Consider the following 16,821-nt stretch of genomic DNA (forward strand, 5'->3'; position numbering starts at 1 on the left):
AAATTTGAAATTAAAACCGCCAGCAGGTGGCAGCAAATCCCTCTTAATAAGTGAGTCATTGCGATTGAACCGAATCATAAACACGGTTGATTCATTCAAGAACGAAACAGTCATGTTGCTCAGAGACACAAAACAGCACTGTGGCTGCATTCAGAATTATTTTTGTTGGCGAAATAGAGCAAAAACAAGCAATATTTTATAAAAAAAAATAAATAAATAAAAAAATAAAAAAAACTTTAAAGGAGACATATTATGCCCCTTTTTACAATATGTAATATAGGTCTTAGGTGTCCCCAGAATGTGTCTGCGAAGTTTCAGCTCAAAATACCCCACAGATCATTTATTATATCATTTTGAAAATGCCTAGAAAATGCATATTTTGAGTGGAAGCAGAAACGCGCTTTTTTTCATGCCTGTCTTTTTAAATGCAAATGAGCTGCTGCTCCCCACCCCCTTTTCCAGAATAGAGTTGCTCATACCTGCTAAAAACATCTGTTATGATTATGTTTATCGCACTGAAATCATGCGCTTTAAACCATATTAGTTTAAACTTCGGTTTTCTGAGTGCACACATCCGAAGCACACGGACAGAAAGCGGCTGTCACAAGGCATGTGAGAACTAAACTTTTGTTAAGTCAACGTTTACGTTAAAAACACACACGAGTTACACAGACGATATATATCGCACACCCCTAGTTTAACGTCGTTGGTGAGGAGGAACGCCTGTGTGTGTCCTATGCCTTAGCGGACAGCATGAAACCCACAAAAAATAAACAACGGAAACAACAACAACAACGGAAACGGAAACAACAGAAACGGAAACAACAACGGAAACAACAACAACAGAACCAACAACAGAAACAACAACAACAACGGAAACAACAACAACAACAAGTTATTCTCTCTATGCTATTTTCCAATGTTTCAAGTGATGCAGGTGTTTTTTTCCCCTGTAGGTTTTTTAAATTAAAAAGGCATTAATTTTTCATAATGTTTAGTGAAATTATTTGGTAGTCTGAGGTGGGATGGGAATTCGGGAAAGGGGGGAGGGGGCGCCAGATTTTTTTATAGGTTTAAAGGGGGGCGTGACCAAAAAAAGTTTGAGAACCACTGGTCTAAAGTTAACAGATAATGTTTAAAAAGTGCAGTCCACATGTTTACATATGTTTATTACAGTGACTTTGAATTACCTAAAGTAGTGTGGTAAAGCAACAGATTTGTTTCTATATTTCTGCAATCTACTTTAGTTTGTGTGATTTGTTACTGACTTTCATATTAAGTGCACACATCCGAAGCACACGGACAGAAAGCGGCTGTCACAAGGCATGTGAGAACTAAACTTTTGTTAAGTCAACGTTTACGTTAAAAACACACACGAGTTACAAAAACAGTCGGTTATGTCTGTGAAGGTAAACAGCAGGGAAATAAATCACATGTTTATTTTAGATCTGTGTGGCAGCAGCATTTAGTGAAATTATTTGGTAGTCTGAGGTGGGATGGGAATTCGGGAAAGGGGGGAGGGGGCGCCAGATTTTTTTATAGGTTTAAAGGGGGGCGTGACCAAAAAAAGTTTGAGAACCACTGGTCTAAAGTTAACAGATAATGTTTAAAAAGTGCAGTCCACATGTTTACATATGTTTATTACAGTGACTTTGAATTACCTAAAGTAGTGTGGTAATAGATCTGTGGCAGCAGCAATATACAGTAAATAAATCAATCCACTGCTTTCTTGTCTCCTCTGAGTCTGGGACTCTAAATATTGTTCTGTGCTCGTCTGTGCAGCCAAAGACAGAACAGTTAGCATGTTTCACTCAAACTTTCGCCATAGCATTAGAGCTGCTACATCGTTGTCGCTTGCAAAATCAAAATGACGGCGCTGTTGGTGCAAACGTACAGATTAAGGGGCGGTAATAAAATGACGGCACTGTGGGTGGAAACTTACAGATTAAGGGGCGGCAATATTACAATGAGATCCCGTTGCAACGTCACAAAGGGAGCGAAATCAGACACGCTCATTTTTTCCAGACGCTTGCAGAAAAAGGCTTGCCAAAACAAGTTACTGGGTTAATCTTTTTCACGTTTCCTTGGTTGGTAGATGCACCGGGGACCTGATTATAGCACTTAAAACCTGGAAAAGTCAGATTTTCATAATATGTCACCTTTAACAATCTTACTGTTCAAAAACTTGACTGGTACTGTAGTTTTATAGGAGGGTTCAGAGACTTGGCAAACTCATTTTTCAAAAGTTTGTAGATACAGACATCTGTTGTGGGAGTTCTTGGCAGTTTTTCGGAGGCTTTTTTTTTTTTTTTAACAATTGTTCATATCGATATCAGAATTATATCATATTGACCGAAATTAAGAAATATATCGTGATATAAATTTTGGTCATATCGTCCAGCCCTAGTCAAAGTGTTTGCTATTGTTTTAATGGGAAGTCATTTCCAGCTGCGCTACAGCAAGCTATGGAAATGATAGTTTAGAAGCAGTAGTAGTATTGGTGTAAACTAGTGGCTTACACTAACTACTACTACACCGGGCGCGAACGGCACGACACGTTGCATCAAAGCACACACAACCCAATTATAATCAGTCGTTCAGTATCTGAGCGCGAGCACTACATAAAAGGATGTAGCAGAGGTTCTCTGCCGCACTCCACGCTCTACAGACAAATTGACAATCGGATATAGAAAGTGCGCTTTGATGCATCCAGTGTAGAGACGGCGTATTGCTTCCAGCACCCCCCGATGCTCTCCGAACGCCCCCTGGGGGGGCGGTACCACCCCTGTTGAGAAACACTACCTTAGATAAACGGCAAAAGTCAACAGGCTTTTCAAAATCCAAAATATTGCCAAACAGGCGCTTTTGCACTTCGTTTCAAAACTTAATCATCGGCTATTGTCTTGTCTCTCACCTCAATCACCTTTAAAATCACATTAAAATGCGAACGTAGGAATCGTTTAGCGGAATCGAAATGCATGTGTCGTATCGTGTACCCGGTTCTTGGAAATTTGGAACCAGTTCTAAAACTGAACCGGTTCTCGATACCCAACCCTAGAAATAAGTTTGTGTAATTACAGGAGCCAATGGAAAATGCTATGCAAAGGAGAGGCTTTCGTTTCTTCTCTGATAGCTGCAAAACTACACCAAATGCTGTGGGTTCATGTTAGAATCAGGACCGGTAAAGGCCAGGACATACCAATGGTCAGCTGTCGGCAAGCATTTGCCAGACTAGTGAGAGTGAGAACTTTGATTGGATGTTGAGTTTAGTGAACAAGCCCGTACACAAATTAAATCAAAAGTGATCAAAACAAGCATTGTTTATTGTTTTTAGAGTGGTTATTGAATTAAGATCTATTTCACTCAACCGCAAGTCATTTCAGCCATATCCAACTCAAAATAAGCAGAGAGCTGTTAAAGGGGTCATATGATGCTGCTAAAAAGAACATTATTTTGTGCAACACAACGGCCTAGCGTGAGGGGAAGCCCCGGCTTAGCGTGCGCTAAGGCCGGGCTAGAGTGAGCTGAGGCGGTGGGGTCGAGAACGGCGCGCCCGGAGGATCCGACAAATGAGTGGCAACCACATGTGACGACCCCGGGCTGGACTCCGCTTCGTCCACGGTGAAAGTTGATGTATTCCCTAAAATTGAAATCGCATCATATGACCCCTTTAAGGCTCCCTATATACTCTTGCCTGAGATCGCATTGTTAAGATTTTACTGATACTCTTATTAATATTATTGCCTAAAATTTGGTTCAAATGAGGCTTTATCTTCTTACATGAAAATATTAACAACCATTCAAAACAGGCTTTTAAAAGACCTAATGCATAAATCCAATATATTGACACCTACTTTTTTTCCCAACTGTGACATTGACTTACCAACTGTATTTACAAGAATACTCACCACGGTGGGCATTTTGACATACTTGTGTATTTGACCAATCAGGAACAATCACAGGGGTTAAAGCAAAAAAAAACCCTGAGCCTGAACTTTTTCCAGGGGCGGGGCAGCACAGCACATGCAAAGCATGCAATGACTGTGGAAACTTTAACACTTGAAAGGATACTATGGCAAAGTTATTGCTTTTTTTATTCAAACTGATTTTTTTTTTTCATGAATATATGGTTCACCTGAAGAATGAAAGCTATATCATACACTTGAAAAATGAAATTACCTCACGATTTACTCACCCTCAAGCCATCCTAGACGTATGTCATATGATTTTCCACTAACTATCGTACACGCGTTCCAGCAGATGATTAGGATGTCCGGTGAGAATATGCTAGTCTCCTGAGAGCCAAGTTTTGTTTACAGCAAAGGAAAACCAGTCTCCTCTTGGCTTATATCAAAATCCAGACATTTTTCTTTACAAATCCCTGTTTTATACTTCTAATTTGTGACTGGTGTTTTGTTTTGATCTCCACTGCGCTTCTGCGTTCTTCACTTCTCACTGGAGCTTACACTACGTCATCAGCTGGAAAGCCACGCTCTCTCTTGAACGAGTGTAAGAAAGTGAGTCATGTGGAGCACTTTTTGTGATGGATGGATGCACTTTATTGGACTTCAAAATCTGAACAGCCATTCACTGCCATTATAAAGAGCCAGGGCTGCGTTTTCAAAAAGCATCGTAAGCCTAAGTTGATCGTAGCTCCATTGGTTTCAATGGGTCTACAATGTACTTAAGCTTACGATGCTTTTGGCAAACGCAGTCCAGGACATTTAATATAACCCTGATTGTATTTGTCTCAAAGAAAAGTCATATACACCTAGAATGGCTTGGGGATGCAGGGGGATGCGAGGAACAGTATTAAGAACTGCTGCTTTAGAACATTGATTTTGAAACTTGTTAATCCATTAGAATCGTTAGAAGACAATCGCGATTCATATATAAATAGATGTTCTCGTGCAACCCTAGTTTTAACGGCACGGCAACAACTCTTCCTCTTCTCTAAAGCAGCACAACATGGCCTCGCCCCCTTTGTTGCATGTTCCTGGGGGCGGGGTTTATCTGGGTTTGTGATGTCACAAACCTGGGAAGTAACTCGTTGTATTCCCTACGAGACGTTTTTGTAGGCATCAAACTGCCAGAATTTTAAAAGACGTTTTTATTTTAGCTCCGTTTGCATTGAACTTTCAGCTTCGTAACTTTGCAGATATTGTTTATGCTCAAACAGCAACATTACACACTAAGTAACGTTAAAAAAGTGAAATCGCAATCAACCACCCCTTTAATATGCATAAACTAAAACTAAAAATTGTTTACCTCCTTTGGGTCAGGCACCTCCAACTTGGTTTCAGATGGAGCTTTAACCGCTATGACGGTTTGGTCTTTTAGGCTCTTTATTCTTCGGATGTCCTGATAGGTCACATAAGCATATGTGAGAAAGGTTAAGGACAAAACAGGGAATTACTTTCTTTCCTTCCAGTGCTCTCGTTTTCTGATCTTCAGTGGCCATTACACACTTGAGAAAGTGCTAATAAAGGATATTTCTGACTGTGTATCTCCTCAGTCATCTGCTGGACATTACGCGTGCAGGTCTGAATGAGCTCATCCAGGCGTCTCTCCTCCTGACTGAGTGCCAGCATCTCTCTGGCCAGGCTGTGACTCTGCACGGCTGGAGATGGAAGCCCACCCTCTGACGGCAAACTGGTGCCCCTGCAAACAGCAAAGAAAAAAAAGTCAACTCTTAAAACTCTTTAAATCTAAACTAGGAGCTCAAATATACTAAACGTCCAAAATAATCAGCGTTGCTTAACGCAAACCACACTTTTAAGTAACTCACAGCCATTGTATGTTGTTCTTTGACTTCTTCTTGATGAGGCGCACCCCCTCCAGCACGTTGGTAATGTCATACAGACGTCTCTTCTGGACGTTGAGCACAATGGCGGCTTTATTGAGATCCAGCACTCCATCGGAGGACTGCGCAAGCAGTTGACAGAACTTTTTAGTCAAGAATCCCAAGGATGTGTCGTATCGGGTCTTCTCCGGTGGGGTTTTGGGAGCTGAAATGTAAGAGGCCATTTAATCATTCATAACTCTGCAGCAGAATGAAGAAGGGTTGGTTGGTGATGTAATTATATGGTATAACTTAATATTAGGTGGCTCTACATGGTTATCACATCAGCAAAACCGTGGAACGACAGAATGAACTTTATACCTTTGGGGACCTTCAGTTTAAGAGCTCCTTTGCGACTCCGAAGGGTTTTAGCTGGCTCGCTGTATTGGTGGTCTGTGATGTCCAGCTCCAGTCTCCTTTTAGCCTGTTTCAAGAAAATAAAATATGAAAGGTGACCCAATCTTTCAGGGTTACTAGATTACATATACAGTATAAGCACTACACAATTGAAATGCACAGAAAAGCTAAAAATCCAATTTTATGCAATATTTAGCTAGTCAATGTCCTCATTTTAAGAACAGAATGCGTGCATTATTCAAAGAAATGTCTGAGTGGATTGAACCCAACACTTACGTTATTTGGAAGAGTTGGCAACATTATTGGGTAATAAATCACAAATTCTGCCAATATATTGTCTGTGGCCATTAAAAAGTACATTTATCAAGAGTAACACCTTGTAAGTGCCTAAAAGTGCAATATTTTGCCAACCATTCAGGATTCATCTCTCGCAAAAAGCAGCAGATATTAGTTTTACCTAATAATACACCACTTAAGTCAACACACTTGGAGCAGGGGGAAGCAAAATGGCAGTCCTCCATTACCAAAGCCTTAAACTCAGTGACCACTGAGAAACTTAAAGTGCCATTGACCCCCGAGATAATTATAGATGCAGTCGAGATCTATTTTTTGCGTTTTGCATGTTGCAAAAACACTGCCGTCATCATAATATGTTAAATAGGAAACACAGTTTGATGTCATAGGAAGTGCCCTTTTAAAGTGCTGCAAAAATGCATACATGCATTGCAGCTTGTGTAAATGTATAGATAAAATGCATATTTTTGTATTTGGGGTAAAAAAAAAAAAAAGAACGTTCTTTATAAACGTTTTATCAAAGTTTGATAAAATCAGATTTGTTGAATTTAAGGTCCTACATGTCAAGTTATAACTTGCTACGTCTCTATACAAATGAGATAATAGATTTTTGTAAACCTTCACATTTTGCAGGGGAAAAAAAATAACACCAACAAACAAATTGTAAGCCTAAATTTCATATATTTTTTAAACAGTCTCAAAATGAGCAACTTTTTTTTACATCATTACATTAACATTAGAATGCTCATAGTTGTATATTTAGCCTCACAATTTTATGGTTTTATGATTAATATTCACAACATAATCTGAATTAATCTTGTATGACATTTTATTAGCTTTATTGTTATTCCCTCATTCATCCCCATCTGCTTTTCCTACCCATGTGTTTTTTTTTTTTCACTTGCAATTCACTTAAATTGAAACCATCTAAATTTGTTAAGCCTGAAGTAGTTATAATTGCTGTATTGTTTCGTGTCCTGAACCCTATAAAACAAAACAAAAGTTTGATCTCTTGATAAGCCGTTTAAGTTTGGGGAATATGAAAACCATCGACCTCACGTATGCCAAACTATTTCCTAAAGAGATGCCAGTCAGGAGTTTTAGCAGTAAATAACGATAAAAACAAGTTAGCAAAGCATTTGGCTTAGCACAGAGTCCGCGAGCTCAGAAAGGACTCCATCCCCCATCCTAAGACAACAAACCAGGGCCTAGACTCCACTAATTCAAGCTTTTGCAAGTTACGCAGACTCTTAGACTTATATTCGACCATATCTAATCGATAGTACACTTCATATTATCGATATCGGACCTATATAAAGCGATTTACCGCAGCAACCCTCGAGCTTTCGAAGAAAACTTTAAAAGGCGTGCAACTGGACAACCAACCGAGTTACAAATACTACACTATTGTTATTTTTAGTTTAAAATCAACAATGCATTAAAGCATCTTGTCTCATACAGTTACAGTCGTATTGTCTAATTCAGTTAAAGCTAAATCGTAAAAACAGCAGGGACTACATTGCGGAAATATGCATGTCTGTTTGTGGTAAACAGTCATGCGTCATTACGCATTTTTGGGGGACATTCAATAAAGGTCTTAATCAGTTAAGTATCTAAAACGCGCTGATTCGTTTTGCACAATAAACCTGCCTACTCCAGATACTGAATGCACATGAAGCAGCTCCAGCAGTAGCCATGATGACAGCAGAAGTAGGCTAAGTGGACTTAGCCTAACGACTTACCATTTACAGGATTGAATGTGCAACACTTAAACACATGATTATAGCAGACACTTACCGGTGGTCGTCCTAGTGTGGGTCGCAGTCCTGTCCCATGTGTCGCTCCTTGTAGAGGAGTTGTGTACAAACTGTCCGCAGAAGCCTCGGGCACACAGACATTATTAGTGGACGGCGGTGTGTTTATTTGTATACGGGCTGCACTGGAATAAACTGCACACCGTCGATCGGAAACCGCACTAAAAACACCGTGTTGTTCACCTCTAACAACCCCTGTTAACATTACTTGTCCTGGGACCGAGGAACATCCCTTTCTCATGATCCTCAGAGGCGCAGGTTCCCTTTGTCCCACTTGTGCTTTGAGGCTCGTTTTCTCTCTAATCCGAGCGAGTGGATATAAAATAATCATAAATGATTAACGCGCACAGTGTTAGGAACGCATTGCTGTAATATGAGTGAAATTGCTAAAGCCTAAGACACCCGATGTAAGCGATTAAAATGCGATGCAAACTCCCTCTCGCTAGAGCGAAAAATGGCTCCAGGAAGCGGACAATGAAGTAGGGGATGAGGTTTACGCGCGAAAGGTCCTCCCGCGAAACTCAGATTTCCCGGGAAATATTTGAAACGGATTTGCATACGCGAAATCATTCGCCAGCACCGTTCTGTTTTCCGCCCTCAAGTGCTGACGTTTAGGTTTAGTGGAGCCAATGAAAACGCACGATGGCAGATTTTTTTAAATACACCGGTTTTGTCCTCTAGAGGGCGTTAGATATCCGACACATTCTTAGTGCGCTACATAGGCTATTTTAATAAACTGAAAAATAAATCTAACAGACGCGTAAACGTAAACATGAAACAAAACGTACATAAATCCAAAGAAGCTCATAAAATATGTTCTAAAAAAGCATTTGAGAGTTTTTGTTACCCACAACCAAAAGAAACAGCAAAATTAAAAACGATTTGTTAATTTCCATAAAAGAAACATTAAATAAAAATAAATAAAACGTCAAGTTATTTTAATTCAGTTCTTGGCAAGGCAGCATTTGTTGTAGTAAAATTACTAAAACTAAAAGTGAGATAAGAATAATAAAAATAAAAAAAAACACCAAAATTACTACTAGGGTCAGTATCACTGTAGGGTGCCTTTTCGCGTCCTGTACATAAATAACTAATTTGCCATGATAACTTAAAAAAAAAACATAAAAATGACTATGAAAGGGTGTATTAGGCTACGTTTTTATATTCATAACAAAAGCATTACTTGGCTCTTTAGATACATTTTCTAGATTTTTTTTTTTAGTTTTGTGTAAGAGGATGTGTGTTATTTTGCTATGTCCCATGCACTGCTCATTAAATGTAAATGATAGTAGAATATTTTCAAATCATAAAATTAAAAAAAATGTTGTTCTCCTATTAATATTTTGTTAAATAAGAGATTACTCAATTTGAGCATATTGATCATTTGGTAATAAAAACGATATTTTTATTTAATAAAAAAGAAGAGTTTGTCCATGTCCCTGAATGGTTGTCCACCCTGTCGTATTGGGGAATCCACCCCTTTAAGAATCTTAATTTTGCCATGAAAACATATTTAACAGTAATATATATATATGTCCATGACAGGGAAACTAAACTAATTTTAAATTGTATTAAATATTGTAGAAATTATAGTAAAATAACACTAAGAGGGACTTTATTTCAAATCAAAAGAACAACTGGTTTACATCTGTGTTTTAATACAAATTCACAGTAAATAGTTTAACAGGAATAATTTTTAAGTTTTAAAATATAAATGCATCAAATGAATTTGAGCAGCCTTTTCTTAATCATCATCATCATCAAATCTGATCTTTTTCCCTTGGAACACTGTGATTTGTGCCTGCTGTTCCTTTCTCTTCCTGCTAGCCTCCCATGAGGGATGAAGGGACTGCTGGGGTGGGTCTGACATCCTGCCAGGTGGACCTCTGGGATTCCGCTTCTGCTCAAACTGAGGCCTTCCCCTCCCTGCCCCTGAAGGTCCCGCTTGCTTTTGTTCAGCAACTTTAAAAGTCTCTCTGTTGGGTTTGAATGGACCCGTCCTCCTGTCAGCGCCAAGGTCTTGGCCTTTATATTGAGATGCTTTCATCCTACCCTCAGGACCTTTCCTCTGGTTCTGGAATCGAGGAGGTCTTGGGCCATCACTGCGAGAGCCAAACTTTGCTTTCTGAGAGGACACGCTAGATTTGGACAACGCTGAGCAAAACACAGACTGTAATTTGCCAAGGTTTGTCTCATGAGGTTTGCTGGTGGCCTCCTTGTCAGTTTTTTGAAGCTCACTCTTTTTCTCCTCGACTTTACTTTGGTTACTTTTCCGTTTCTTGAATTTGCTAACTTTGCCCAGAAAGAAGTCATCATCATCACTCTCTTCAGATTGAGACGACTGCTTATGGAAACGTTCCTCTGTGCTGTCATCGAAATATTCCTTCTCTTCCTCCTCATCTGATAAATCACTCTCTTCCTTGTCTTTTTCTGCCTCAACCCTCTTAGTCTCAGGTAGGTCTTTTTTCTTTTGTGGCTTTAAGGTGGTCTCCATTTCTTTGCTTGCTTTACCAATGTTCTTCTTACTTACAGTTGAAGACTTTTCAGGAGAACTTTTGACATTAGGAGACGTGGCCTCTGCTTTCTTTGATTTAACTTCGACCCTTTTAGATTTTTCTGTTGTGATAATCTTGGAAGGTGGCACCTTTACAAGATCAGAATCTGTACTTTCTGTTGGCTCTGCAACACTAGACGTATGGATCTCAGTGGTAGGACTGTTCAATTTTTCCTCTACCACATCACCATCCTCTTCACTGTGACCACTGTTGTGGTCATCCTCTGGTTCCTCGTCTTCCTCAGGTTCCTCAGATTCCTCTTCCGATTCCCCATCTTCCTCAGGTTCCTCCTCTGGTTCCTCATCTTCATTCTTGGACTGCACCGTATCCAGTTTGTCAGTCTTCTTCTGCTCAGCTTCAGCAGCCTTAGCTCTTTCTTCTTTGATGGCTTCTTTGACCTTCTGGAGCTTGTGGATGAAGCGGGAATGTGTGGCGATATGTGCAATGGCTCTGTCCACTGGGCTTGCCTGAGGGTCCTGCAAAACCTTCTCAAGGACAACATTCTCCTGAAGTGCAGTCATGGTCACCTGATCCAGTTTAAGGCTCCTTAAAGCCTTGATTTCTTTCATGATTTCCGCTGCTTTTTCTTGGCTTTCCTTCACCTCAGATTCCTGACCCTTCTTCTTCTTCTTCAGAGAAGCCACTTGCTCTGCCATTTTACTGATGATCAGCACCCTCGTCCTCTTCACTTCCTTCCTCATCCTGATCACCTCCTCTGGGATGCCCACTCTTTCAGATGATTCCTGTAAGAGGCATTTATTTCAGAATAACCTTCAAGTAAAGAGTACTTCACTGTAATACTGTTTACAGAAAGAGTTAATTAAAGCATTAGTTTCAATGGAATAATTCATCTATAAAAGAACATTCTTTCATTATTTACTCATCTTCATTCCAAACCTGTATTCTGTTGTTTTCCAGTTAAACACAAAATGTTATTTCTGAAGTATGTTCCTCAGTTTTAGGGTCACAGATCTGTTTAATTTCAGCAGAGCAAAGAAAATCTGTCCAGCAATTTTTTTTTAATCAACAGCAGCTGCAACATTTTTATTGTGGAGGTTCTCATTTACACTGTGCACACAATTTTATCTGCATCATAATTGTTTAACCTTAAAGGAATAGTTCACCCAAAAATGAAAATTCTGTCATTAATTACTCACCTTCATGTCGTTCCAAACCCATAAGACCTTCGTTCATCTTCGGAACACAAATTAAGATATTTTTGATGAAATCCGAGAGCTTTCTGATCCTGCATAGACAGTAATGTATCTGAAATGTGCCCAGGCCCAGAAACATAGTAAAGACATCGTTAAAATAGTCCTTGTGACATCAGTGGTTCAACCGTATTTTTATGAAGCTATAAGAATACTTTTTGTGTGCAAATAAAACAAAAATAATGACTTTGTTCAACAATTCTTCTCCTCCACATCACCGTCCGTCGCCATTCATGAGAGTACGCATGCGTTGTGGTACTCTCAGAATTGTTGTTACTATTACAGTTACGGTTGAACCACTGATGTCACATGGACTATTTTAACGATATCCTTACTACGTTTCTGGACCTGGGCACATTTTAGATACATTACTGTCTATGCAGGGTTAGAAAGCTCTCAGAACTCATCAAAAATATCTTAATTTGTGTTCCGGGTGAACTATCCCTTTAATCTAAGGCTCTGACGCTTAAATCCAGTGTTTTCTTTGAATGAGAATAATCATAAACACTACCATTCAGTTTGTCCCTTTGTTCACAAAGGCTGCATTTATTTGATGAAAAACAGTAAAAAATAGTAATACTCTGAAATATTACTACAATTTAAAATAAGAGTTTTCTATATGAATACATATTAAAATGTAATTTATTCCTGTGATGGTAAAGAAGCATCATTACTCCAGCCTTCAGTATCTTCAGAAATCATTGTAATATGCTGATTTGCTGCTCAATATATATTTCTTCTTATTATCAATATTACAGTTGTGCTGCTAGGTATTTTTGGGTAAACATGATGCATTTTTCAGCATTCTTTGATGAATACAAAGTAAAAAAAAAAAACATCTATTTGAAATAGATTTAACATAATAAATGTGTTTACTGTCACATTTCAATTCAAGGCATCCTTCATGAATAAAAGTTATAATTTATTTAATAATAATACAAATCTTATTGACCCCAAACTTTTGAACGATAGTGTATCTTACGGAAGAGGATTAGGGCCAAGCAATAATAAAATAAATAAAACCATCTCGAGATTAAAGTAATTTTGTTTCAAGAAAAAAACGTTAACTTTTTAACACGTTAAATTTTGAGAAAAAAAGTCGAAATAAAATGTTGAGAATAAACATATTAAATTATGAGAAAAAAAGTTGTTGTGTTTTGACAAAAAATTCGTTAAATTTCGAGAAAAAAAGTCGAAATTAAATGTTGAGAATAAACTCATTAAATTTAGAGAAAAAAAGTCATTGTGTTTCGAGAAAAAACTCGTTAGATTTCGAGAAAAAAAGGTCGAAATAAATTGTTGAGAATAAACTCATTAAATTACGAGAATAATAATAGTCTTTTGCCGAACTCGCTCTTCTTCCTTTTTTCATCACATATCACATCGGATGCTATTTACACGAAGTGAAAATAGATGATATTTACACTAAGTGAAAATGGTGATATATTCTATTTACACTAAGTGACAACAGCAGCATTTTTAGCAATGTGGTATTTATAGATGATATTTACACTGTGTGTGTGTTTATTCTCAGCATTTGATTTCAACTTTTTTCTCGTAATTTAATGAGTTTATTCTCAACATTTTATTTTGAATTTTTTTCTCTAAATTTAACAAGTTTTTTCTCGAAACACAACGACTTTATTCTCGAAACTTGAGTTTATTCTCAACGTTTTATTTTGACATTTTTCTTGAAAATTAACGAGTTTAATCTCACATTATAATAACTTTAATCTCGAGATGGTTTGATTTTTTTTTATTATTGCTTGGCCCTAATCCTCTTCCGCAGTATCTGGATTTAACTATTCTTAACTAGAAAAAAGTGAATATAAACAAAATAATTTTTTGTTTTGGGAAAGAAAAAAAAAACATTTAAAAAATGTTTAAATCTTGTTTTCAACATAAAATCCCAGGTTTCAAATATCCAGTTTTTTGTTGTTTTTGGTGCATATAAGCAAAAACTGATTTTCAGGTTTACAATTTCAGGTTTTCAATTTCCGTTTTTTTGTTGTTTTTTTTTTACTTTGGCCTCATTTTGTTGTGGGAATGTGGATATGGAAATTGGCCATGGCAACTCGCAAAATGAATTAGTTAGACAACGGCACTCATCTATCAACAGTGTTGCCAGATTATAGTAACATTGTTGGCATGGTTTTGGCCAATGACGTTTGGTCCTGAGATACACATCTAACCTGACACAACGTGTAATAGAGGAATACTTGATTTGAAAGCGTGCAGAGGGAAATATTTTCTGTGAGTATTGACTATCAGCCTCTTCTCTACACAAATCTATCTTATATGACTTCAAGAGACGAGAAAAGATTGTGTAAAGATTCGTCAGAAATTATTTTGTGTTCCACTGAAAAAATAACAACATGTTTGGAACAACATGAGGCTTATTAATTTTGGGTGAAACATGAATTTAACATTATTTTACTAGCATTGTTTCATTGTATATTTAGATACAGCGGGTTTTATTAGGGAAGTATTAGGCAATTATAGTTTTGACTAATAATTTCACCTGCACTCGATCTAAACTAAAATATTTCACAAACACCACTTGAAATACACTTACCTCAACTGTTAGTGATTCTTCCTTTTGGCACTGATTGGTCTGTTCATTTATTGTCTCTAGACTCGTCTTCTGGCTCTCCTGTGTGGAACCATCAATCTCCTCTTGCCTGTCTTCATCTGTCTTTTTATCACCCTCATCCTCTTTCAGTTTCTCCTCATCATCTTCATCGCTTGACTTCTCTGAACCCAAATCATCATCATCATCGCTGTCTGCTTGTGACTGATCTAGCGACGTGGCATTTTCTGCATTGTTTTTTGCTTGTTTTTCTGCATTTACTCTCTCTTCTTTGAAGGCTTTGATGGCTGCCTTTATGCTCTGGATTTTCTTGCTGAACTGTGGGTGTGTGGCGATGCGGGCAATGGCTCGTTCGGATAGGCTAGCCTCTTTATTCCGGCACACTTTCTCAAAGCTGATGTCCTTCTGTAGGGCGGCCTTGGTGACGCTGTCAGGCGTGATAGTCTTCAGCTCATGGATCTCCTCCCGAAGTCTGGCCGCTCGTCTGCGGAACTTCTCCAAGTCCGCCTCACTTCCTTTCTTCTTCTCCAGGACTGAGATCTGACGGATGAGTTTCCGGATGAGGAGCACCTTCACCCTTTTAACCTCCGCCCTCATTTTGACCACCTCATTGCTGAGGATCAGTACTGCAGGCATCTTTATGTACTTTCTGAAAACTGAAATGAGAAAAGCAACAAGTAGTGTAAACGCGCTAGTGAAAGGTGATTTTTTATTTATTTATTTTTATGTTTTACATATGTTTTAACATCATCCTCATTAAGCCATGCTTCTCAACATTTTTAATTTCAGCACTGGGCTGTTACTTGCTCAGAAACACAAGGAATTTGTCACAGCAATACTACCACTATAAATATATCAAAACATTTTAACATTAAATTATAATAACATTTTCACCATTTTCTATTTTAGATAAATAATCATTTATCTGGAATAAAAAATATTTTGCAACAGTATAAATGTCTTTACTGTCACTTTTGAACAATTTAATGCATCTTTGGTGAATAAAATAAAAAAGCTGTAGAGAGAGCGCTTTCATTTCTTTCAAAATAAAATAAATAAAAAAATCTCACTGACCCCAAGTTTTCTAGACTAAGCTATTCTGAACTACAAAAAAAAAAAAAGTAATTGTAAACGAAAGAAATGTAATTTTTAAAGCTACATTTAAAGTCTTGTTTTCAGTATCAAATCACAGGTTTCAAATATAATTGTATTTTTATTATTATAAATTATTATTATTATTAAAGTAAAAATGTGTTTTCAGTTGTACAATTTACATTTTTTTCTGACTTTTGGCCACATTTGTTGTGAGAATGTGGACATGGTAATATATTTCCATATTATTATAATATGTTTATAGATATTGTATACATACAGTATGTGCAAATTGTGACAGTATGTAAGAAATTTAATACATATTAAATAAATACACACTGCACAGTGGTCATATTGCATCATAATTGCAGTGATCTTTGTGTACATAATCTTAAACATATTGACCAAAACATTTCTTTAAGAGTTTAAAACACTTTATGCACATTTAAAGACAACCGTAATGCTGAACAAGTATTTACATAAATGCAAAATAATCACACAAATGATTAAACATCACAACAGTGCAATCACAAGTGCAAGTAAAAAGTTTGTGTACGTAATGTTTTACTAAAACTGAGTACTGTGTGCAACATTATGCAACGCAAATATAATGTTGACATGATCAGATCTGTGAAATCCACACTACTAATCTGAGTGACTTACAAAATAGCACAAGCAAACATTGCCAATAAACATAGATACAACCTACCCACAACTTATACTTCAAAAAATGTTACTAAAATAATAATTAATTCTCGCGACATGTCTAACAAGTTTTTGTTTCTTCTCATCCAGCTCAAGCATGGCTGAAGGCATGTGTTGGGAGTGATCCGAAGTGTTCTATTTAAAAACACCACGTTTGCACAATATGCCACCAGTTTCACTTCAGTATTATTATACAAACCATCACATTCACAAGTTATGTCAATGTTAACACTTACCTTCACAAAATAAACATGAAAATCAGACAGAAGTGTTGTCAGCTCAGGACGCCGCCATCTTGCCTTGGGAACGTAGCGCAGAGCGTACGGCGTCGTTACGTCACGAGGCGTCCAGAATAAAAATG

The 16,821-nt window shown here is 37.6% G+C and overlaps 2 protein-coding genes across 2 annotated transcripts in view; both read right to left on the minus strand.

Annotated features, from left to right (window-relative positions):
* The window catches only part of LOC107687070 (transcription factor E2F3-like), a 13,709-nt gene extending 4,949 nt beyond the window's left edge, over positions 1 to 8,760 (minus strand). Inside the window, exons 1-5 of the mRNA XM_016484215.1 lie at positions 8,291 to 8,760; positions 6,164 to 6,266; positions 5,789 to 6,008; positions 5,494 to 5,661; positions 5,269 to 5,383 (exon numbers count right to left, since the gene is read on the minus strand). Coding sequence (XP_016339701.1) covers positions 5,269 to 5,383; positions 5,494 to 5,661; positions 5,789 to 6,008; positions 6,164 to 6,266; positions 8,291 to 8,638 — 954 coding nt within the window. The 5' untranslated portion in view covers positions 8,639 to 8,760. The remainder of the gene's footprint in view (positions 1 to 5,268; positions 5,384 to 5,493; positions 5,662 to 5,788; positions 6,009 to 6,163; positions 6,267 to 8,290) is intronic.
* Positions 8,761 to 9,895: 1,135 nt separating this feature from the next.
* On the minus strand, positions 9,896 to 16,771 carry LOC107687071 (serum response factor-binding protein 1-like). The gene is made up of 3 exons (XM_016484216.1): positions 16,697 to 16,771; positions 14,649 to 15,319; positions 9,896 to 11,605 (listed from the first exon to the last, which is right to left on the minus strand). The coding sequence occupies exons 2-3, from the start codon at positions 15,297 to 15,299 to the stop codon at positions 10,052 to 10,054; spliced, it is 2,205 nt and encodes a 734-aa protein (XP_016339702.1). The 5' UTR covers positions 15,300 to 15,319; positions 16,697 to 16,771; the 3' UTR covers positions 9,896 to 10,051.
* Between the last annotated feature and the right edge of the window lie 50 nt (positions 16,772 to 16,821).

Source organism: Sinocyclocheilus anshuiensis, unplaced genomic scaffold (genome assembly GCF_001515605.1).
Source record: "Sinocyclocheilus anshuiensis isolate Anshui unplaced genomic scaffold, SAMN03320099.WGS_v1.1 scaffold1251, whole genome shotgun sequence".
Classification (NCBI taxonomy): domain Eukaryota; kingdom Metazoa; phylum Chordata; class Actinopteri; order Cypriniformes; family Cyprinidae; genus Sinocyclocheilus; species Sinocyclocheilus anshuiensis.

Coding starts and splice junctions, on each gene's coding strand:
- LOC107687071 (XM_016484216.1), bottom strand. CDS start 15,299: ATGCCTGCAGTACTGATCCTCAGCAATGAGGTGGTCAAAATGAGGGCG. Junction 11,606..14,648: donor AAGAATCACTAACAGTTGAG/GTAAGTGTATTT, acceptor TGCCTCTTACAG/GAATCATCTGAAAGAGTGGG.